General features: G+C 44.4%; 1 protein-coding gene across 1 annotated transcript in view; it reads right to left on the bottom strand.

Moving 5' to 3' along the window:
• Window positions 1–21,921, bottom strand: part of sema5ba (sema domain, seven thrombospondin repeats (type 1 and type 1-like), transmembrane domain (TM) and short cytoplasmic domain, (semaphorin) 5Ba) — a gene marked incomplete at its 5' end in the record, with an annotated part of 145,916 nt that extends 123,995 nt beyond the window's left edge. Inside the window, 3 exons of the mRNA XM_080752503.1 lie at window positions 1,537–1,582; window positions 2,206–2,305; window positions 21,729–21,921. Coding sequence (XP_080608629.1) covers window positions 1,537–1,582; window positions 2,206–2,305; window positions 21,729–21,921 — 339 coding nt within the window. The remainder of the gene's footprint in view (window positions 1–1,536; window positions 1,583–2,205; window positions 2,306–21,728) is intronic.
• Window positions 21,922–22,295: the final 374 nt, after the last annotated feature.

Below are 22,295 nucleotides of genomic sequence, written 5' to 3'. Positions count from 1 at the left end.
CATCTACAAGATTAAACATACTTTTGAACCAATGAAAAGTATTAACAAGAGCTTGTCACTAAAAAATAACCACACTGGGGCCATCGGAACACACTGTTCTTTCTTCCATTTCCTGAAAAGTATAGCAGTTTTGGAAATGCTATGTTTCCACCTGACAGCTACTCTCTCTCTCACACACACACACACACACACACACACACACACACACACACACACACACACACACACACACACACACACACACACACACACACACACACAGACTCAAACAGTCCAAAACCCAAACTGTTTTGGAAACACAGTCATCTCATCGCAAAATATCCTCTCCACACTCTGACTGGGCCTCCTGTCAAAGTGATGCAGCATAGCATAGTCACCGGGCCAGCAACATAAACAACACATCTGCTGAGCTGAGCTGCACATGCCCAATGGGAGGTGGTGTGTGTGCGTGTGCGCGCGTGTGTGCGTGTGTGTGTGTGTGTGTGTGCGTGTGCGTGTGCGTGTGTGTGTGTGTGTGTGTGTGTGTGTGTGTGTGTGTGTGTGTGCGCGTGTGTGTGTGTGTGTGTGTGTGTGTGTTGGACCGTGCAGGGGCAGACAACCAGGAAGGAAAGAACAATGTTGGAGGATGCTGTAGTCTGGACCACACGCATGTAGGCTACAATACACACCCACACAAGCAACAGGGGAGAGAGAGACAGACAGACATGTACTATGGAGAATGGTTCCTAAACTTTTCAGGTTGAGACCCGAAAGAGAGATTAGATGTTTCCCGGGACACAAACTAGTGAAAATAGCAGATCTACAAGCACACAGGATTGTACGTCGGCTATTTTCACTACTTCTTATTTTATTTCTTATTTTATTTTAACATTTATGGAATTTCTTAGATGTGTTTGTTGTTGGTTTTTAAAATGTATAAAAAATGTATTAAAAAATAAATATATTTTGAAATATATATATTTTTTAATATAATTAAATTAACCCAAAGAAAATCTGCCTGTGATCCACAAATGGGTCCCGACCCACTGTTTGGGAAACAGTGCTATAGAGACAGAGACAGACAAAGCGAGTGGGACACTCAGACAGTCCAGCAGAGCAGTGGTTCTCAAGCTTTTCAGGCCCCCAAAATAATCATATTTGAACTGGGGACCCCCACCCTGCACAAGCACTTGAATTGTAGGAGTTTAGTTTGACTCGATCTATACCACTGTGAAAATAGCAGATCTACATGCTCACAACGCAGCGTTGTGAGCATGTAGATCTGCTATTTTCACAATTTCTGACTCTAATATTTGACAATTTGACCAATATGTTTGACCAGAGGTACTAAAAACGTCTTTAAAGTCCTTAAATTGTTTTGCAGATACCCTGTATACGCTTATACTGTATGTTGGTCTGTTCACTGACACTGTTGGGTGAGAAAACAATGAAAACAACAACATCTGGGGACCCCCCAAAATAATTTGGGGACCCCTCTGGGGGTCCCGACCCACAGGGTGAGAACCATTGCAGCAGAGTACACACAGATGGTCTTACCTGGATCAGGGACATGTTACTGAGGTCCAGTCTGAACAGGTAGTTTCTGTAGAGAGGAGAGGAGAGAGCAAGGGGAGTGAGTCAGTGGGCATTACAATATAGAAGTCATTATCACACAAAGACTTGTGCCTAATAATGCAAAAGAAAAAAAAAGAAAGAAAAAAAATCATTACAAAAGGGACAGGCAATTTTGGCCCGTGTCAGCCAGAACTAGTGCCAGTGAAATGTTAGAGTGTAATTGGCCGCCAGCGAACGCAAGATATTATTTTCAGCTTTACGGTCTGAGTCATCAAAGGTGTGTGTGCGCGAGCGCACATGCGTGCGTGTGTGTGTTCTTTTCGAATGTCAAATCAGGTTGCTGCTGACTTGTTGCTGGCCTGTATGCAATCCAACACGCACATACAGAAACACACACACACACGCACAAATGCACGCATGCACGCACACGCACGCACACACGCAGACTCTGACTCTGTTGGGCTTGATATTTCCTTCAAAATCCACTTGCTCTGCCAAATCCTACGCCTGACTCAATCCAGCGGGTCCTCGTGGAGTACTTAAAAAGCGATCAGTGCCTTACAGAACCGCAGTGTGTGAGTGATCCCATTGTCAGTGCCGTGGGCCGCAGATGAAGGGGCGAAAGGCTGAATGAATTTACAGTTCCCTTACCTGGCACCCACGATCAGCTCATTCCTAGTCAGGTCAAGGGTAAGCTGGGAGTAGTCTCTCACACCGGGCTGGGAGAAAATCGAGATCCATGGATGGAGCGCTGATGGAAAGAGAAAGAGGGAGAGTGAGTAACAGAGACAGTGAGGAGGAGTTTGCACTTAAGAAGTAACATAACTGCAGCATCCTTAAACAGACCATCATGCCTAATTTATACTTGGCTGTGGTCTGTGCAACGTGCCAAAAAATAGGCGATGTACAAGCTTGCAAAGCAAACGCGGCATGATGCAAAACGCTTGTAGATCGGCTATTTTCAGTGTGCGACATCGGCACGCAACCAGTATAAAGCAGGCTTTGGGCCACAAGAAGTCCTGACATCTACAGCAGACAGTTTTCCTTTTTCTCTAACATTATACACAACAGACAATACATAAATAGAGGCCGATATCATCGACATAGACTGAGTACATTGGGCTTGCAGCGTGGGTGAACGCTGCTGCGCTTTACAAACCGTGAACTGCACACTTGCGTATTGTGAATTCTCCTCTTGCAGGAGAACATACCGTCATAGCGCCCTTGAGCAAGCTCCTCCAGCAGCCCACAGCTGCTCCGAGGTCAGGACTGTACTCGGCAATTTTGAGCCATGCTTCTTCTATGCACGCAGTTTAAATCAGGTCGCCGCTGAAAAAAACCCATCTGTGCTCCGTCACTCTTTCGTGTTTAAATAAAGGTTATAATGGGGGGGGGGAAAAGAAGGGAGAGTCATGTTTCTGGTGGCAATTCAGCTGCGCTTGGCGGGGGAGTTGGCCATACATGACTCTGGAGGTCTCCTGCGGAGTGGCAACAAAGCTGTCCGGGCCAGCATCAGCACCGCCGATCCTAATGCAACCTGACGGCCAGTCAAACACAGGCCCCCGTCCAGCGTACGCAGCTCCAATCCCAGCGCCGTTTGACACTCGCCCTCACAAATCAAAACCATTTCCAAGCGTCAGCAGGGGAGGGAGGGGAAGCGGCCTGGCGGGGGGGTTGTGGGGGTCCTATGGTGAGAAATAAAAAGCCTCTCCACGTTGGTCTTGTAGCGACCCAGAGTGCGACCCTTTAAATGGATTTCCACTGCATGAAGAGAGTCTACAGAACATGCGGGGGATTTGCCATATTTCTGTAAGTGCGGACGCCGGTACACAACATCGCAGCAGTCGCTCTGTTAACTGGGGTAAATAGCGGGGGCCTGGTTTAAATACCTTGACGGACATGCTTAAAAATGTAAGTGTTGCAACGCACATGATGACTTTTCGCTTCAAAGGAGTGGAACAGATTAATGTCACAAATACAGTTCACTGTAACGGTTCAGCCCCTTAGTTTCCATCAAAATGCCAAGAAACAATTGTTCGCACCCTATTGTTAAAGGATCATTTCAGCACGCAGAGTTGTCATTTTGTCATAAAGAAAAAGAAATCACAAAATGTTCGAAACAAATTCTCAGGCTATTTTGACTTTTATTTTAAAGTATAGGGCTTAAGTGGTTAAGAGCCAAGATATCAAAGCTGTGATTAGAGGCATAACATTGGGGTGTAATACTGATAACCCTATTCATTATGGAGGCAGTCATCAAACATTTAAACCTTAAAACCTTAATTTCCTTTAAACTTTAATGTGGCTGGAAGATGCTGAATGGCTCTGGCTGTGAGACTGCACACACAAGTTGTGGAGAAGGTTAGTGAGTGAGCGCAGCGCGACAGCTTTAGAAACAGTGTGCGGAATTGATTGGGCCCATATGTCGCTGTCATCTGGAGATGTCGTCTATAGAGGGAACACTAGAGTTAAGACTCATCATCAGACCTAACTGCTGCTGTTACTGCTGCTACAGTACAATATGGTGTTACTGTAAGCTATATGCACACCCATGTCACTAAAAACTAAGCTTCAGACCTCCCAAAACAAACTGGTTCGACTACTTCTCGGCCTAAAGCCTAAATTCACCTAATTCCAACACATTTAGCTAGTCTGGGATGGCTCAGGGTAAGAGAGGGTTAAGCAATAAAATATTGGATTGTTCTTTTTTAAGATGCCTCCTCAGTGCCCTCAATACCCTCGCACCTGACTAATTATAATTACCAAAGTGAGTGACACCCACAGCCACAATGCTAGAGGGAGCGACAACAACAACTGGTACCAACCTCTATAGAACAAACATGAGGAAATTCTATTTCCACTACTCTGCCACCAAAATGTGAATGCCCTGACACCATCCCTTAAAGAAATGTGGATCACTGGCTTCCAAAAAAATATTTTTGGGGGACTAGTGAAAGTTACAGGTACAATTATGGTCAGTGTGATATGAAACGTAAGCTTACCATTATCACAGTAATCCTTAATCATTTTCAATCATATTCAAGGGCTTTTGGAGAGAAATGAGACAGACTCCAGTCACTTTTAGAGCACTGCAGAGGGAACGTTTGTGTGTGTCTGTGTCCAGCTGATGCTAGTAAGTAGTTGACGGCAGCTCCTTAACGCATCAAAGGAAGGAAATTAAGTCTCTGCACTGTCAACTGCCTATGCCTACTATTCAAGCAGACTGGTTAATTGGTTTTTAACTTATATTGTTTTAATTTTAAGGAGTGCATTTCTCCTTGTGTGACACTCAACACAGGATTTAAGAATTCCAGGTCTAAATTATTAGTGCCACAACAAATAATAATTATAATAATGTTGGTATAAGAGCAGCAAAAACACTAGTAGGCCTATATCTTAACTGTCGTTGGAGTAGCGGGAACGCCGCTGCTGCCGCCGCCTCCCGCAATGTTGTGGCCCTCGGCTTGGTACCCTATTCTGCCCTTGGGGAAAACTAATTGGGGAACCCGGGATTATTGTGTGCTGATGCTGAAGCCATATAAGGGTGGTCCGAGGAGAGGAGGAGCCTCTGCATGTTATCCTCTGATTAATGACCATACAGCCCGAGTAGAGGGGGGGGTAAGGGTAATTTTTCTCACAATCTCATGTAAACACACCCTCTATCGAGTTCAAGATTACGTAAGTGCGTGCGTGTGTTTGCGTGTGTAAAAGGTACTCCTAAGTCCTAAAATATATAAACATATAAATATTGTCAGAGGGGTTCTTATTAATAACAGCCTGCATAGCGGGTCTGGGTGGGAGACTGGGAGTCATTACTAAAGCAGTTTCATGGGACACCTCACAAGTGTCTCTGCGGTATGTTGACGCGCGAGTGAAGAGGTAAACGAGCCGCTCCGAGAAGATTGCGCTGCTGCAAGGATCAGGGCAGAGACGACTGGATAGCTGGCCGAAAGGAGAATGGGGAGGAGGTGGTGAGGTAATGACAGAGGGCTGAGGAGGACGGATGTTGAGGTCAACTTCAGTCCGTACTACAACCTGTGGATCTGAGCGTGACTGGCTAGTTCAATCAGGAGACAAGTTGCATGAGAATGAGGTTTCATTGAGCTTGATTTGGCATTAAACCCCATCACCGATAAATTACAGCTTTATACTTATTCTGGAGAACATCCAGAAATAGAGTGCGATGTATTGTAAAGTGACAATTGACAGATGCTTTTAAGAAGTGACTTATTCTAGCTATAAAATGAGACCATTAAAGAAGAGGAGATGATGTAGACCATAAAGAACGCGCCGTGGAGTGATGAGAGGTAAGAATAAAATAGCTCTCTCGCTGAAGCCATGCGCTCCTAATAGCACAAACAGGAGCTCCTAGCGTTCCGTTCAAACAGTTTAGCGGCGCGCGTAAATCATTCCAAAATTCAAATGAAGATCATTATGCGCGGGTAAACATTCCCCACATCATGAATATATCCTCACGCAGGCTTGTAAAAGAGACAGAGGGGCTAAATATGATTCAGGGACGAGCTGGAGACAAAGAGAGAGAGAGCGAGAGTGTGTGTGTGTGTGTGTGTGTGTGTGTGTGTGTGTGTGTGTGTGTGTGTGTGTGTGTGCGCGAGCGCGCCTCGCTGGGGGTGTCGTGTGAGCTGTGAGCTTATTTACTCACTTAGAAAAGGCTTGGGTGACAGCGAGGGTCTGTCAGTGACTGACATTTATCCTCCTGCTTACAAGTGGCTTTATTTGCTCAGCCAGCTCCCTCCCCTCATAACTGTCTGCCCTGGGTGGCGGGCCGACGCAGGGACAATAAAACCGGATGAATATGAAAGCCTTGCTCCCTCGCGGTCGGACCCCGGGGCCCGGAGACGGACTTGATGGACGATTATTGCGTTCCCTTTCCCCCCCCTTCGCGATCGGCGGGCAGACGGATTAATGCATTAGCTAGCCGGGTGCCGGAGGGACGGTGAAGGGTGAGAACAGTCACCGCGATATTAGTCTTCGGGGACAGGAATCATCTAAGTTTTCCATCTTCTCGGGTGTGACAGATTTTAAACATAGGGCCTCTTCCCACACAAGTCAACGTGTCGGGGGGGACGTAGAAGAGGCAGCACCGTGACCGGAATGTGAGTCGTTGTTCACGATGACGCCGGCTTCGGTGAGGTCAAATCTGACAAATGCCACTGAAATGGTGAATGAGTCGACAGACAGAGGAGGGAGAAAGAGGGAGGCAAAACACTGGGTAGAAAATACACAAATACACATGGCATGCTTGTGTGCATGTGTACAAACCAACAGACATACTTTCGCGCATACAGTATGCATACTGACACAAATAAGCCTGAGCACGCACGAACAGTCGCACACACACACACAATCACATAACAACGGCGCAATCCAATCTGTTCATCACTTGAGACCTGAAGGAATGTGCGATTTCTTCAAGTTGGAGCACATTGGAATAGAAATCCGATAAAGAACCCAAATCTTTCCTTGATCTAATCCAGTGAGTTTGAGCTGGAAGGTCAAACTCTCTGAGGGACAGATGGTGTCGGCCACTGGGGGTGTGATGGAAATACAGATGAACAGAGTCAAACAGTGACTAAGCCCTCCCCAATTAATCCGAGCTACTTGGAATGCCTTTGATGCCTGTATGTTTGTGTGACCCAAGAGAGCTTTCAGGAAGATGAAACAAACAGCACCATTATAAACGACCTGATCGGGCGTCGGATAAGAAATTAGAAAATCTACAAAATTTGAAGATTGAGACGAGAGTTGCACATCAAAGCACCCTCCTCCAATCTGACCGGAAACATATTTTATCAACACACACACAACAACACTTCAATCACCTCTCTACTAAATAACAAACCACAGACAAATAACCTTGGAACGCCAAACTCTTTTTCCCCCTTTATATAAAAAGCTTAAAATGTAAGCTTTGCTTTTCTCTTTAATTCAAACAGCAAAGCTGTTTGCTTAATTACTTCCTGCCCAGTAATAGAAAATAAATATCAACACAACCTTTTGTAATTAGCATGATAATTGAGCAACTTGTTGATTTCCACCCCTGAAGAGCATTGCTGTTTAATGAGCTATGAATGACACATATTGTGATGAAGTTGGCTGTCCATCAAGTAAGCAGCATTCCTCCACAGCTGATCCACAGGTACGTACAGGGGCGTCACAAGGGGGGGGAGAGGGGGGGGTAGTGGGACTGAGTTACTAGGGCCCAAGGTGGAGGGGCCTTAATTATTTTATACTTAAGCTATTGAAAAATAGCAGATCTACAAGCTCACAGCGCAGCACCGAGTGCTGCGCTGCAAGCTTGTAGATCTGCTATTTTTTTAAAGTCATGAAAATGTGTGCAAGTCTTTGAATATTTGTATTTTTTTAAGCGAACATTTGTAACTCAAATTTTGCTTCTGGGGGGTCCCTGGAACTAAATATTTTGATGGGGGTCCGTGGCCAAATACATATCATTTTGGGGGTCCTTCACATGAAAAGGTTTGAGCACCACTGACATAGAAACATAGGTTTTTCAAAAAACCTTAGAGGATTTGAAATATTCAAAGACTTGCACACATTTTCACGATTTTTCTAAAATAGCAGATCTACAAGCTCACAGCGCAGCACTCGGTGCCAGGCTGTGAGCTTGTGTTAAAGCACAAAATAATGCGTTCCCAGTCTAAATGCGTTAACCCCCCCCCCAACCCCCCCATGAAGAACATTCATTGGGGGCCCGCAGTGAATCCTTGTACCCAGGGCCCAGAATTTGGTGCGACACCCCTGCACAGGTACGTAGCATCTTGACCACATTGGATTACACTTGTTTACAAGAGCTATATACACTGAGAGGTGGGGTGACCTGAAGAGCGAGGTCAGTTGGGCCTGTGTTTACAAAATGGATTAGTGACCACATCATGAACACGCAATGGGAGTGTAGGAGAAAATATATTGTAATAGTTCTGGTTCCTCTGTCATTTCTATGTTTTTATAGGTGTTTCTACAAGCTTTGATAGATAGATAGATAGATAGATAGATAGATAGATAGATAGATAGATACCTTTCCCAAGGGGGAAAATCAGTCGCCCAGAGGCAGCACAGCAGTATAAGGATATTTGCAAAGTTATGAAAGCAAAAGAATAAAAAAGAACAGAGTACAGTAAAGAGCAAGGCACAACAAAGAAAGGGAACGAAGAATATATACATAAAGTGTAAAAAAAAACTGTCAATGCTCAACGTGAAACAGCCAACTTGAACAAAAAAAATCAAACCAAGCACAACTATAATACAATACAGTGCCCAAACAAAGGTGTCCATAACAGTCAATGCTAGTCAGTGCTACAAGTATCTCACCACCATGTCAAACACAAGGAAAATACTCAATACTACCAACACAACCTAATAGTGCAGAGCCAAATAAAAAAAAGTGTCCAATGGTCAGTGCAAGAATAAACAAACTAAAAAAAAGAAAAACAAGAAAGGGTGACGCAGCAAGACGCACATGAGCACCCTCCCTGGAAAGGTCCTTCAAGGTCAGAGTCAGTACAACTATAGTTCCAGTTAAATAAGGCTACCATCGTCTTTGTATAAAGTAGTGGTTCTACAAGCAAGCACATCAGTGCATGAAGTGCAGGTGCCTTCAGAATTACTTCTCTGAAACAAGAGGTCATAAATTCATTGAGAAAAAACATTACAGTAATTTATTGGTGAGAAAAATGTACTCTTACTTTTACTTGTACTTTAAGTATTTTTTAAAAGCATGAACTCTTGAATACTTAAGTACATTTAAAAGCAATTACTTTTTTACTGTTACTTGAGTAACATTTTGACCACGCTACTTTTACTTATAGTGGAGTAACATTTGACCAGGAGTATCTGTACTTACTCAAGTACTGTGGTCGAGTACTCTGTCCATCTCTGCTGGCTGGTAGGCAATTTTGCACACTGGGAACAGTGCAATTAGCACACAGCAATCTATATTGAGGGATTTTACAGTATATCAGGGTATAATACGATTAAGTCGGCATGTAACATAGGATTCATACTATATAGGCCACTAACAGCCACATAGGCATGTGCTGAAATAGATTGTGTGGCTCCATATTGGCTAGGTTTCCCAGATTTTCGTAACCTCTCCCAGTAACCTCAGCCCTCTCCCTGCATGCAGCAACCTGGATCTTATCAGAGCTGCCTCTTATCTGGCACACATTCCTTTGAATATCTTTACCCAGTGCACAGTTAGTATCCTTAGCGCTAATCTAACACAGACAGGTCACCTCTTTACAGAGAGTTTACCATTTAACCTAACAGTTATCACCCAGGGGACTAAACAAGCAGGGGTCATGAATGTGTCTGTACATGGCAAAGACTTGGTCTTGTCTGTGGCACATTACACACCTTTATAATAATGTTCTTATTTTGATCATAACACAGAATTGCTGGAGGTCAAGTCTGAGCCTGAGCCAGCGTCTCCATTTAAAAGGAGCCAGGTTTTCTTCAGAATATGTATGACACTGATTTCCTATGACACAAGGTAAGGCACATTAGGAGTCCACAATGACAAGTGGTTCTCAAATGTTTTATCTGCATGGACCCCACTCTCACTCTCTAGTTCTTTATGTGTGTCTGGTAATATTATTGTCTGCTCATTTCGTATGTCCCAAAATCTTTAAATTTTGATCAAAATGTCCACCACAAGCCAACATGGCGATGACCCCTGTATACAAGGCCCCCTCCTTTTCTCTGTCTTTATTCCCCCTGCAGTGTAGAGGCAAAACAGCTATTTTGTTGGCGAAGAGATTTGGTGTTGAGTCTACTCTACACCAAATATAGCCGATCGACAACATCACAATACCTCGCGTATACGTTGTGCCGCTTTGTGAGCTTGTAGATCTGCAATTGTAACAATTGTCACCCCGGAATATAGGGATGCTAAGGCAATGCTGAGGATTTTGCCGAGCAACCCTGGTCTTCCCCCTCGTCTCTCTCGTCCGCTGTCTCCCAAATTTTGACTTGACTTAGGACAGGGGTCTTCAACGTTTTAGTTGAGAAAGAGATGAAGCAGGGACCCCCACAACCTCTTCATAGATTCCATAAAGTTTCATTGTTTGACAGCACAATCATCGTGTTTTCTGATATTTAACCACTTGAACCGTCAATACTTAATACATTTGATGTTTCACTATGTACTTGTCTGCACTTTTTCCCCTCTACACCAAACCTCTTTGCCAAAAATGGCCGATCTACAAGCTCACAACGCCTCGCAGCGCGAGGTGTTGTGAGATTGTGAGCTTGTAGATCTGCTATTTTTGGCTAAAGTTCTCAGAATAAAGACCCCTAGTGTCTTTATTCTGATAACAAAGAAGTGGTTAATATAAAAAAGGTTTATATCACAGAAAGATTTGGAGGACCCCCTATAGTAACTCTGAGGACCCCCTAGGGGTCCCGGACCCCCTGTTGAAGACGCATGGTTTAGGATTTCTGGCTGCGCAGGCTGTGCTGCAGATGGTGAGAGAGGAGAGAGAGGAGGCTGCCGTGCTGCCTCAGTGAAGCACATCTCTCTGGCTCTGTCCCTGCATCATCCCCCACCACGCCCACCCGTCCCTCTACTCTGATGAAGGAGTCTTCGGGCAGTGGTGGAAAAAGTACTCACATTTGTTACTTAAGTAAAACTATCTAAGGGTGCAGCTTGTTCAGTTTAAAGTTATGCACAGATTACATTACTCCAAAGTAAAAATGAATAAAATGTATCCAAACGTTTCAGATATCTGTGACAGAAGCACCACATCCAAGGGCACGCTGGGACACACGTTCTGGTCGTGCCCAAGGATTGTTCCATTCTGGCAAAGCATTTTTGCTTGGTACAGTAGTGTATATCGTATTCGCATTGAGCCTGATGCACTAACTGTCCTGTTTGGTTGCTCCGAAGCTTCTCTTTCTCTGCCGTACTCTGTCCAACAGACACTTATGCTTGGTACACTAGTAGCCAAAAGAATTGTCTTAACTGAATGGAAATCCTCTACTATACCTTGTTTCAACAGATGGCTTACAGAATTTGTGTCAATTATTCATTTGGAGAGGCTTCGATGCTTTAAACAGGACAGTCATACTGCATTCGAGTTCATCTGGGGTCCTATTATGGCGCATCTGGACGTTTAGTCCATAATGGCTACATTAGTAGATGTCCATGTTTTCCAAGAGGTTGCTAACTTTTGTACTATTTATATGATTGGTGAATTGCTCGTGTTTTGTACTTTTGTATTTTTTATATGATAGGGGAATTACCCGTGTTTGACTTGTGTATGATAGTCTGGTGTGTTTGTCTTGTTATGTTTTGTTGATGTCTGTGATGTCCTGTCTTTTAAAAAAATCATAATAAAAATTAATATATAAAAAAAAAAAAAAAACTATCTAAGGGTGCCCTCACACCAAAATACCTATGAGAGTGGAATCCGCGTTCTGCCAATGCATTTCAAAGAGAATGGAGCGGTTTCATAGAGGATTTCTGCAAAAACCGCTCCACTCTCATTGAAATGCATTGGCAGAACGCGGATTCCACTCTCATAGGTATTTTGGTGTGAGGGCACCCTAAAATGCTGCAATGTAGAAGTACTCTGTTACAAGTAAAAGAATCAAATTGAAAATGTGCTTGAGTAAAGGTACAAAAGTATTGGCATCAAAATATACTTAAAGTACCAAAAGTAAAAGTACAAAATGTTTGAAAATAGCAGATCTACAAGCTCACAAGGCGACGCGATGCGACGCGTTGTGAGCTCGTAGATCGGATATTTACGAATAGGTATAAAATAGGATTACGTTTTATAATATAATCATCTACAGTATATCTGCAAAGTAACTAGTAACTAAAGTTTTCATATCATTGTAGTGGCGTAAAAGTACAATATTTGGAGGTAAAATTACGGAGAACTGGAATTACTCAAGTAAAGTACAAATACTTCAACATTGTACTTTTACAATTATACTTAAGTAAATGTACTTAGTTACTTTACAACACCGAGGGTCAGTAGTGAGGAAAGGGCCCGGGGATACAGTGTAGTACTTAACAGACACAGGAGAGGAGATGCTGCGGGGTCAAGAGGGTAATAGGCTCCCAGTCAGCGTCCAGAAAGAATGTCTGACTGTCTCTCACAAAACCGCCAGCATAGCAACATACTCTGCCTCTGACAATTTGCCCAGGGGCTGCTGCTGTGCTCTGTGTGGAGTGGATCACACACACCTGTGTTCCTTTGATGTGAGTGTGTGTGTGTGTGTGCCACTGCATGTGTGGATGTATGCAGAGAAAGTTAGAGTGAGTTTAAAATTCCAGGCCCGGTCCAAACAGACACAGATTTATGGTGTTTGCTCAAAAAGAGACAGGGAGGGAGGGAGGACGGCATGGGGAGAAGAATAGAGAGACAGCGAAAGAAAGACAGACAGACAGACAGACAGACAGACAGACAGACAGACAGACAGACAGACAGACAGACAGACAGACAGACAGACAGACAGACAGACAGACAGTATAATAACAGTGTTGCCTCCCGGGCTTGATCTTGTAAGTTACTATGTGTGAAGTTTGTAAAGAAAGCCTGGTGTTCTACTCTGTACAAGCTGGGCATGTCTGAATGTGGTGATGGTCCATGTTTGCTTTGGCCGAATGGAAATAGTCATCTTTACACATTCTAACCCCAATAATAACAAAAGTGCTTCGCAAGAACAATGTTGGAATGTTGGCGGATGGGACCAACTTTCACTCTCTTTATGAGTTTCACCAGGCATTTCCTGGTGCAGACTGTTCATTTTTGTGTTCATTTTAGTCAGGAACACTCAAGTCAAAAGAGCGTGAGCTCTGGCTGGAGTATGACAGTGTGACGTAATGACCAGCAGAGCTGTGAACGAGGAATAGGAGCTGACTGAGGAGGGCGAGACTCTTGTGTCCTGCATAAGCGTGATTCCTAAACCCACCAGGATTGAGTTAAGACCCACCTCCTCTCTCGATAATCTTCAGTATGAAAGTGCCCATGAACGTTAGTGCTGCTCGCTCAAGTGCAAAGTACCTACTACCTACTGATCCATTACAATAATACACGCAGCATAATAGGCCCAAAGCCATATCCAAACCATAACAATTTAACTGATAATCAGTAAGAGTTTTTATTTTGAGCACAGTAGTGACAAATTAATAGCTTTCTCAGTACGTTTTTCTCTTTAGCAAAGTTACAAAGTTTTCCCTTTATTAAGCACAGTACAATTAAGTCAGTTTCAAGTTTTTTTTAGCACAGTTTATTTTGAGCACTGTAGTGAGAAATTAATAGTTGTGCATTGTGCAAATGCAGGCTTTTCTCAAGTACAAGTCTTCATGCCTCTGACTTTATCCACCCTCCATGTGTCAGGCAGGGATTTCAGCCACTCCTGGAAGTCCTCGCGTTTCCGCAAGGCGGGTCTTAACTCAAGCCTGGTGGGTTTAGGAATCACGCCCTGCATAACGCTAAAGCTTCTCTTGTGGCTGGAAGTGGTTGTTGTTTCATGACATCTTTTTTAGGAATAAACATACATTCTGGTCTGTGTTCTAGGCACCTTGGCCCTCGGCCGAGCAATAACATTGCAGCAAATTAGGTAGTCAGTGGGGAGATGGCAAAGCCAAGTAATTTGCCTTGGTGCCTCTCCTTTATTCAAAGAAAGTGGCAATAGAGTCTGAGCGGGGAGCTATTTTCTGTTCCCCTTGCCTTTCCCTGGACTATGAATCTGATATACTGACAGGCCATCAGTGGCTAAGAGGCGAGCCCCAGAGGCACGCTAAACAACATGATGGAGCACCATTCCACCAACTGACTGATAGCTGCAACACACAGCACAGCTCTGATAGCAAAGCCCAATTAGCCTCATTGTCGTAATGAAAGGACAGCAAGACACAGAGAGCGAGAGAAAGAGAGAGTGAGAAATAAAGAGATATAGAAAGTGTCTGTCTGCAGAGCAACACATGCAGACAGACAGAGAGTGAGACAGAGAGTGAGAGAGAGAAAGAGAGAGAGAGAGAGAGAGAGAGAGAGAGAGAGAGAGAGAGAGAGGGGGGGGGGCAGAAACAGAGGTTCTTCCTCCACTTTCCTTTCCAGTCAAAGTGTTATGGCCGGCCTCAAAGGAACATCACTTTTCAGCCTCACTTCAGACAGCCGATGCGGCTAAACGACAGTGCCATTACCCAGACGCTGTGATAGAGGAGCGCACAATGCATTCCTCTGACTACTGCAGAGGGAACAAAAGAGAGAAGGGGAGTGATGGAGAGGAGGCAGATGAGCCATGAGAGAGAAAGTGATAGCAAAGAGAGAGGGAATGAAGAGGAGAAGGATATGGAGGGAGGGAGGAAGAGAGGCAAGGGAGATGAGAAGAGAGGAGGGCATAATAGTAGCTGGTGCGAAAAAGAGGACTTGAGAAATGTGGAGGGGATGATGATGATGATGACTAGAGCAAGTCAACATAATGTATTGGTTCGGCCATTATTAGCCTTTCTTTCTCACAACATCGTATCGACACGTATCGGCAATCGACCCAATAGTCCGGCCGGCGTCAGTTGGGCTTTAATGATGACAGCAGATACTGTGCTCACTTGTGTCACTTCAGGCATTGGGCCCATGACAGCCATCTGAGCTTTGGTCAAGGTGACCCGCACCCTCAGATCCGTCTCACCCGGGGTGAAAAAAAAGCCAAGATGACCGCTCTCTGTTTAAATAGAGAAACCTGAGTGAAAGTGTCTCGTTGCTAACCGTCACTTCTTCTGTACACATGTCTGTCTGGGGGAGGGTGCCTGTTACCTCGGGTGACGTGGAGGTGGCTTGTTTCTCAAATCTGATCTTGAGGAGTGACTGTCCACATTGTTATTGGAAGTGATTTGATGGGTTTTGTGTATTCAGTCACTGTCGATGTATCTACCGTACATTGGTTTCTGTGGTAACAACATAGGCATAACGGCATAACGTAACGGTGCCCCACATAACGCTAAACTTTATACTCTTTTGTATGACGTCGCTCACCTAAAACTGCAAGATCAAGTTGAGCTTCCAGATCTGCAATTTGCCGAAGTATACTGTAACTCAGGCTTCGGCGTCCCAGGGTCCAGACTGAGACGCATCTTTAGAAACCAGATTTTAATCGTATTTCATAACACCTTGGAATGCGTTTCAAATCTTTTTTTCTTTTTTTGCTGTTCAGTCTTGATCAAAACCAATCTGATTCCAGTCTGGATAGGCCAAACATCAGATTTGTGCTGCCAGCCTAAACACAGCCTAAGATCCTCTCCGTTTAAACTCGCCAATCTGCTGAGGTCCAGATAGACACACTCTAACCTGCGTCCTTTCATCGCATTTCTTATGTGACCAAACAAAAAAAGACGGACGCCATACCGAGAACAATAACATTCACGTCCGCCACCTCTGTTCCAGCCTGTTATCAGAGCCACAGTGTTGTGTTGGAGAGCCAATATCGTCCTCCTCCATCGCATGCTAGCTGCGGGGTGCACGGCCGTGGATGTGGGTTCGCGTGCCTCTGAACTCATATTTCATCTCTGTGATGTCTGGAAAACCATGGCGACTACTGTAGTACTACTTTTGGCACACACACACACACACACACACACACACACACACACACACACACACACACACACACACACACACACACACACACACACACACACACACACACACACACACACACAGGGGCGTCACAAGGGGGGGGGGAAGTGGGACTGAGTTACTAGGGCCCAAGGTGGAGGGGCCTTCATTATTTTATACTTTAGCTATTGAAAAACCGAGTGCCGCGCTGCGAGCTTGTAGATCTGCTATTTTTGAATGGTCTTGAAAATATGTGCAAATCTTTGAATATGTGTATTTTTTAAGCGAACATTTGTAAGTCAAATTTTGCTTCTGGGGGGGTCCCTGGAACTAAATATTTTGAGATGGGGGTCCGTAGCCAAATACATATCATTCTGGGGGTCCTACAAATGTAAATGTTTGAGCACCACTGACATAGAAACATAGGTTTTTCAAAAAACCTTAGAAGGTTTTGAAATAAGGCTTGTATATCTGCTATTTTTCAATAGTTAAAGCACAAAATATGAGTGAATCCTTTTAACCTTGGGCCCAGATTTTGGTGTGACACCCTTGGACACACCAGTGCACACAAGTGCACATGCACATCCACACACACACACACACACACACACACACACACACACACACACACACACACACACACACACACACACACACACACACACACACACACACACACACACACACACAGACACACACACACACACACACACATATCTTCAGGGTGTGATGAAGCGGACAGAGATGTGAGTAGGTGTGGAGGGCTGCCGGGGCCACAGCGAGGTGCAGATGGAGTCCGGCTGATGGAGAGCTTTGATTCTCAGTGCCGTAAGTAGCCAGTTTATCTCTCACACATCCTCGGCTCATCTGGAGGCGATGGGTATCAGTGTGTTGTTGACAACACAACACAACCACTCCACCATACCTCAGGAGCACGCCACTGACAGAGTGCCTCGGCCTGTTATATATCAGTGGTTTTCAAAGTGTGGTCCGGGGACTCCCAAGGGTTGACCTTCAGAGGGGTCTCACGAAAAAGAGAAACAGCTTCATTTCAGTATTATTTCAGCGGCTAGAAGTGAACCCAATGAGAGAGTGTATGAGCATGACAGATCAGAGGTTTCAGTTGTAGAATTCTGTGCTAAATCCAATCTAACAACAATACTATTCTCTTACTTTTCAGATGGGCATCATTGGCCTGATATGTATCAATTTGGGGGTCCTTGACAGAACGACTATGCCATATGCAGTGATAGCCACTTGCATTACATGTGTTAGATGTTCTCCTCGTAAAAACTGAGAATCACATGAAATGTACAATGTTGGCCTTTAGCAAGACGCTCTTATATCCAGAGCGACTTACAGAGTGCAAGATCGGAGGGAGTAAGTGGCATGAACTCTAGTTAAACACTTCCAACGGACCGTCCCTATTTTGGACATTATAGGCAAACATAAAAATGTAAAAGAATTTCATATCTACGAGCTCACAACGTGTGAGCTTGTACCGGTAGATCTGCTATTTCTGCTATTCGTCATAGGACAAAGTGCCAGACTGTAGACCTTACTTTAAGTGGCAATTCCCTCTATTTTTTGGTTAACATTCACCAGGTTAGCATTCACCAGCGTCAGCAGGTTAGCATTTCACCAGATTAACATTCACGCACGACGAACAAATAGAAAGTCGAGAAGGTTGAGAAGGTAGAGAAGGTCATACAAATAGCAAAAATAGCTGATCTACAAGCTCAATGTTCTGCCAATCCACTGGAAATCTACTGTCTTTCCAATGGCAGGACGTGTTAAGTTTTGAAATGGCACATCTGCAGTAAATAAAATACTTTGCATTAATACGTAACCAGAGTTATCAGACAGCGGTGCACAATAACTATCGCCATGTGAACTGACCTACAGTATGTGAGCTTGTAGATAACGATGAGAAAATGTGCAATAAAATAACTGAATGCGAATGCTAGGGGTGGCAGTTGCCATTTACATCCCCTGGGACCCCAAATGACACCCTGGTTCTATCAAAGTATCCTAGGGTGTAACCGGAACAGATTAAAAGCCAGAGGATGGTGCACACACAGCCTCTGATCCTGGAGGCTCTAGACTCACACACTGACACACACTGGCAGGATTAAAAGCAAAACCCTGACACGCATCGTGCACATGCACCACCTCAAATCAATACATGAATGAATGGAACATTCACGCACGCCACGCCACGAAATGCCACGCACGTAAATGCACAATCAGATCACAACACACGTATGCAAGTGTGCACTGCACGCACGCACGCACGCACGCACGCACGCACGCACGCACGCACGCACGCACGCACGCACACACACACACACACACACACACAGTCACACACACCATCATCATCACAACACCATCTTTCAATCCTCATGGGCCGGCCCCTCTGCCCTGCTCCAGGTGAATGAGGGTAGCGCTTCAACAAACCGCTATAAAACGCTCATCAATCACGGAGGCTAATCTCAGGTTCTCGCTGACACCTTCATTGTGCCGGCCTTTCTATATGGCTGCCTCCGCATAAAAAGACCCCGTGCAGGCCCCCTTTGACAGACCGCCGGGCACCTCGGCCTCCCGACCGTGAGAGCCATTCTGAAGTGGCGGCACCTTTGAAGTGGGGCACCGACAGAGGTCCGACTAATCTGGACATCTGGGGACCCAGCTGAGCCGGGGCGGGTGAATGGAGGTAAAGAGCCCCCCCAGCGCATAGGTGATTACACACATGACTTTGAGACCGAAAAGTTGCTGTTTCTGCCTGGCTTCTTGTGCACTTGGGAACGTTAGAAATCTCATGACGATGCATTCCGTTTCCTCCACAAATGATTCTGCGGTCCCCTGACAACATTAGCAATTGTGTTTACATTACAGGTTTGTGATTCCACCATGATGAAAAGAGCCTGTCTCGCAGAAAGTATTGCTGAGATCGTTGTGATGCATCTCGTCCGGCTGAGACCCAGACGTATACTGTAATACATGGCCACAGGGCAGAGAGGGAAGACTGTAGGGAAGCAATACTTGACTGTAATAAAACACAAAACAAGAAAGCATGAAGAACCTGAGGAAATGATAATTTCCAATCACACAAAACCACTGTTGGCTACCACTTCAATTTTGGTGCTTCTTCTTTCTGATTCCCACCTTTTCTTTTTTCTTTTTTCTTCCTTTCAATCTTCACCACAGGTAAAAAAGAAGACGAAAAGGAACAAACAAAAACAAACATAAATACACATCAATGTTGTGTGTGTTTACCCTTCATCCCACCATATCTAGTGTATCAGTGGCTCCCTCCTCCCTGGTTCAAACAATCCTGTCTGATTTCATGGCTTGAGGAATGTTGTTTGTTGGCTTGTGCCGCACAGATGAACAGACTCGATAGGATAACGATTAGCGAGTCTACCGTGCACAATGCTCACTGTCTATCCACATCTTTCCCTACGTCATTCTTTTGCTTCTTTTTTACCTGTCTGGGTCAAACAGCATGTTATTAGAGTTTTCCATAGTTGCTATTAAGACGATACCTCCAGTCATTTTCTCAAAAATTTCAATAAAAACCCAGACTCTTCTGGCAAGATTAAACAACCACCACAAATCCATTTGTGCTCAAAATCAAACAATGTTTTCAGATCATACACACAGCCAGTCAATACATAAACACTACTGACTGAGCATTCATTAGAAACTACTTCAAAACAATGAGAACAGAGCCTGTAGTTACAGAAAATAATCTTCATTGCATTATTTTGTAATAAAAAATATAGTAATCACAACATAGTATAGTGAATATATTATATGCTGTAAGTACTGCAAGCAATACACTATTGAATATCTGTATATTCAGCACTTGCAAACAAATACTGTAAGCCCAAGAAGTACATTACTGTAAACTCAATAGAGATATTCCCACCATAGAACTTCCACCACCGCATGGAGAAAAACTCTTCTACTGGGTTGAGAGAAGGGCTGTAGTTGTACAGTGTGTTGGAAGGCTAACATTTTACTTAATGCTGGTTGTTGATGAACCCCTGGAGTATATGGACACTACTACCGGGAAAGCATCTGTGTCATTTTCGATTTTTACCATATTTCATACTTTGGCTATTTTAGACAAATCTTGAACATTTTAGCATTTAGCTTTTTATTTTATTTTTTTTAATTTTTTTTTTTAAAGCAAACATTAAATCTTTGCTTCTGTGGGTCCCTGCATGGAACACAATATTTTGAGATGGGGGGTTGGCAGCCAAATACACTCTGAGCTGTCTTATATTCTGTCCATTTGGTTCGATCATATCAAGTCTAAACTATGTTGCATTGTTGTATGCAAACGAAGTGTTTACCACTTGTCTTTGCAACACCAAGTGCATCACAGTCCAAAATGTGCTTATTGATGTTTTAGCTCTTGAAACCAGTGCATCCCTATATTCTGGGGATTACATTCTGTGAAAATAGCTTGAGCTTGAAGATAAACTAGTTTTCTGTAGCAGTGGCACGCAAGCATGTACGCGCGCGCGCGCGCACACACACACACACACACACACACACACACACACACACACACACACACACACACACACACACACACACACACACACACACACACACACACACACACACACACACACACACAGTATAGAGCCCTGGCCTCTGGAGGGACCCTGGCAAATAAGTATATACTGGGTTTAAGTGTTTAAGGTTTTGCCAAAAGTGCAAACTGCTTATAGCTGTTTATCTCACGGAATGTTTGCATGAGTGTGCGTGCGCGCTTGCGTGTGTGTGTGTGTGCGCGTGCATACAGGCACTCAGGCATGAAAAGGCACGCGGGTGTAAAACTTGTCTATACAGGGAGTCCCCTATGAGATACACAGTCAGGAGACATCTCCCGTCTTCTTTACAGCGCTGCACAAAATGTTCAAACATGGCAGTAACAACACCTGCATGCGTATTACCATATCAACCAGACCACAACCATTTGAAAAGGAAAGTCTGTTAAAAGAACTATGCATACCCAAGCAGGTTTGAATATGTGTACAAAGGAGCTTTCTTAGGGGTCCCCGTGTAACGTTATGCCTCGGTAACTTGAAAGGAACTTTGGTGTATGAATACACACAATGTGGATGCTTTCTTATGGGTCCATTTTTACTTTCTCTAAGTTGAAGCTGCATTCCATAAGACATATACTGTATGTTCTGCATGGCATTCAAACGCTGGCCTCGCTGCAAAAGGGCGGACATTTCAACTGCTGAGCTAAGACGGAGCATTGACACCAGAACAGGAGATATAGCACTTTGAGCTTCAGCCAATACCTCTTGTCTACGAGCAGTGAATTCCTACCCGAACACAGGTTCTATGTCTTAGTACAGTGTTTCTCAAAGTGTATTCCAGGGACTCTGTGGATTCCTTTAGGGGGGTCTAAATTGACCCATACGAGTCTGTAACGCTGACAGCCCTTAAGGGGAGACCTTGAAATGTGAAAGTTTGAGAAACACTGTCTTAGCAGAAAAGACCACACCGTTGTGTTAGTCATGGAGGAGGTGTATGTCTCACCTTGGACGGACACCTTGGGGTGCTCTCTCTTGGCGCACTCGGGTCGCGACAGGGGGTCCGCCTGCGAGGGGGGCGGGGTCAGGGTGCTGGGCAGCGGGGTGTTCTGGGAGAATGCGGACGGGAGGAGGACGAGGACGAGCAGGTGTAGGCCGGCCACAGACGAGGGGGCAGAGTCCCGCGAGGGCGCTGTCATGGTGACGAGCTCTCCTCTAGCTGCCAAGGTGGGCCTCTGAGTTGTAGCTGTGAGAAACAGAGACAGAGAGAATGAGACATTGATTAAAGCAAAAGAAATAAAGAAAAAGAAAACCCGGTTTGAAGTGAGCGGTGAATTTGAGCAGTTCATTTCATTAAAGGGATATTTCACTTAAAAAAAAAACTTTAGTCATTTTATCGTCTAATCAGGCTTTTATGAACACCCTGAACAGTTTTTAATTTGCTTGATTCAATATTTAGATATTTGATGTAAATATTATCAAGCCCTCCCCATACACACCCATTGTAACTTCAAACTGCATTTTAACCATGATAGATTCATTAAAAACACCCATTATTTTTTCTGGTGACTCA

The sequence above is a fragment of the Nannobrachium achirus genome (assembly GCF_963921795.1).
Source record: "Nannobrachium achirus genome assembly, chromosome: 22".
Lineage (NCBI taxonomy): Eukaryota > Metazoa > Chordata > Actinopteri > Myctophiformes > Myctophidae > Nannobrachium > Nannobrachium achirus.
Note: the sequence above shows the minus strand (reverse complement) of the source record. Positions and strands in the feature narration are given on the sequence as shown.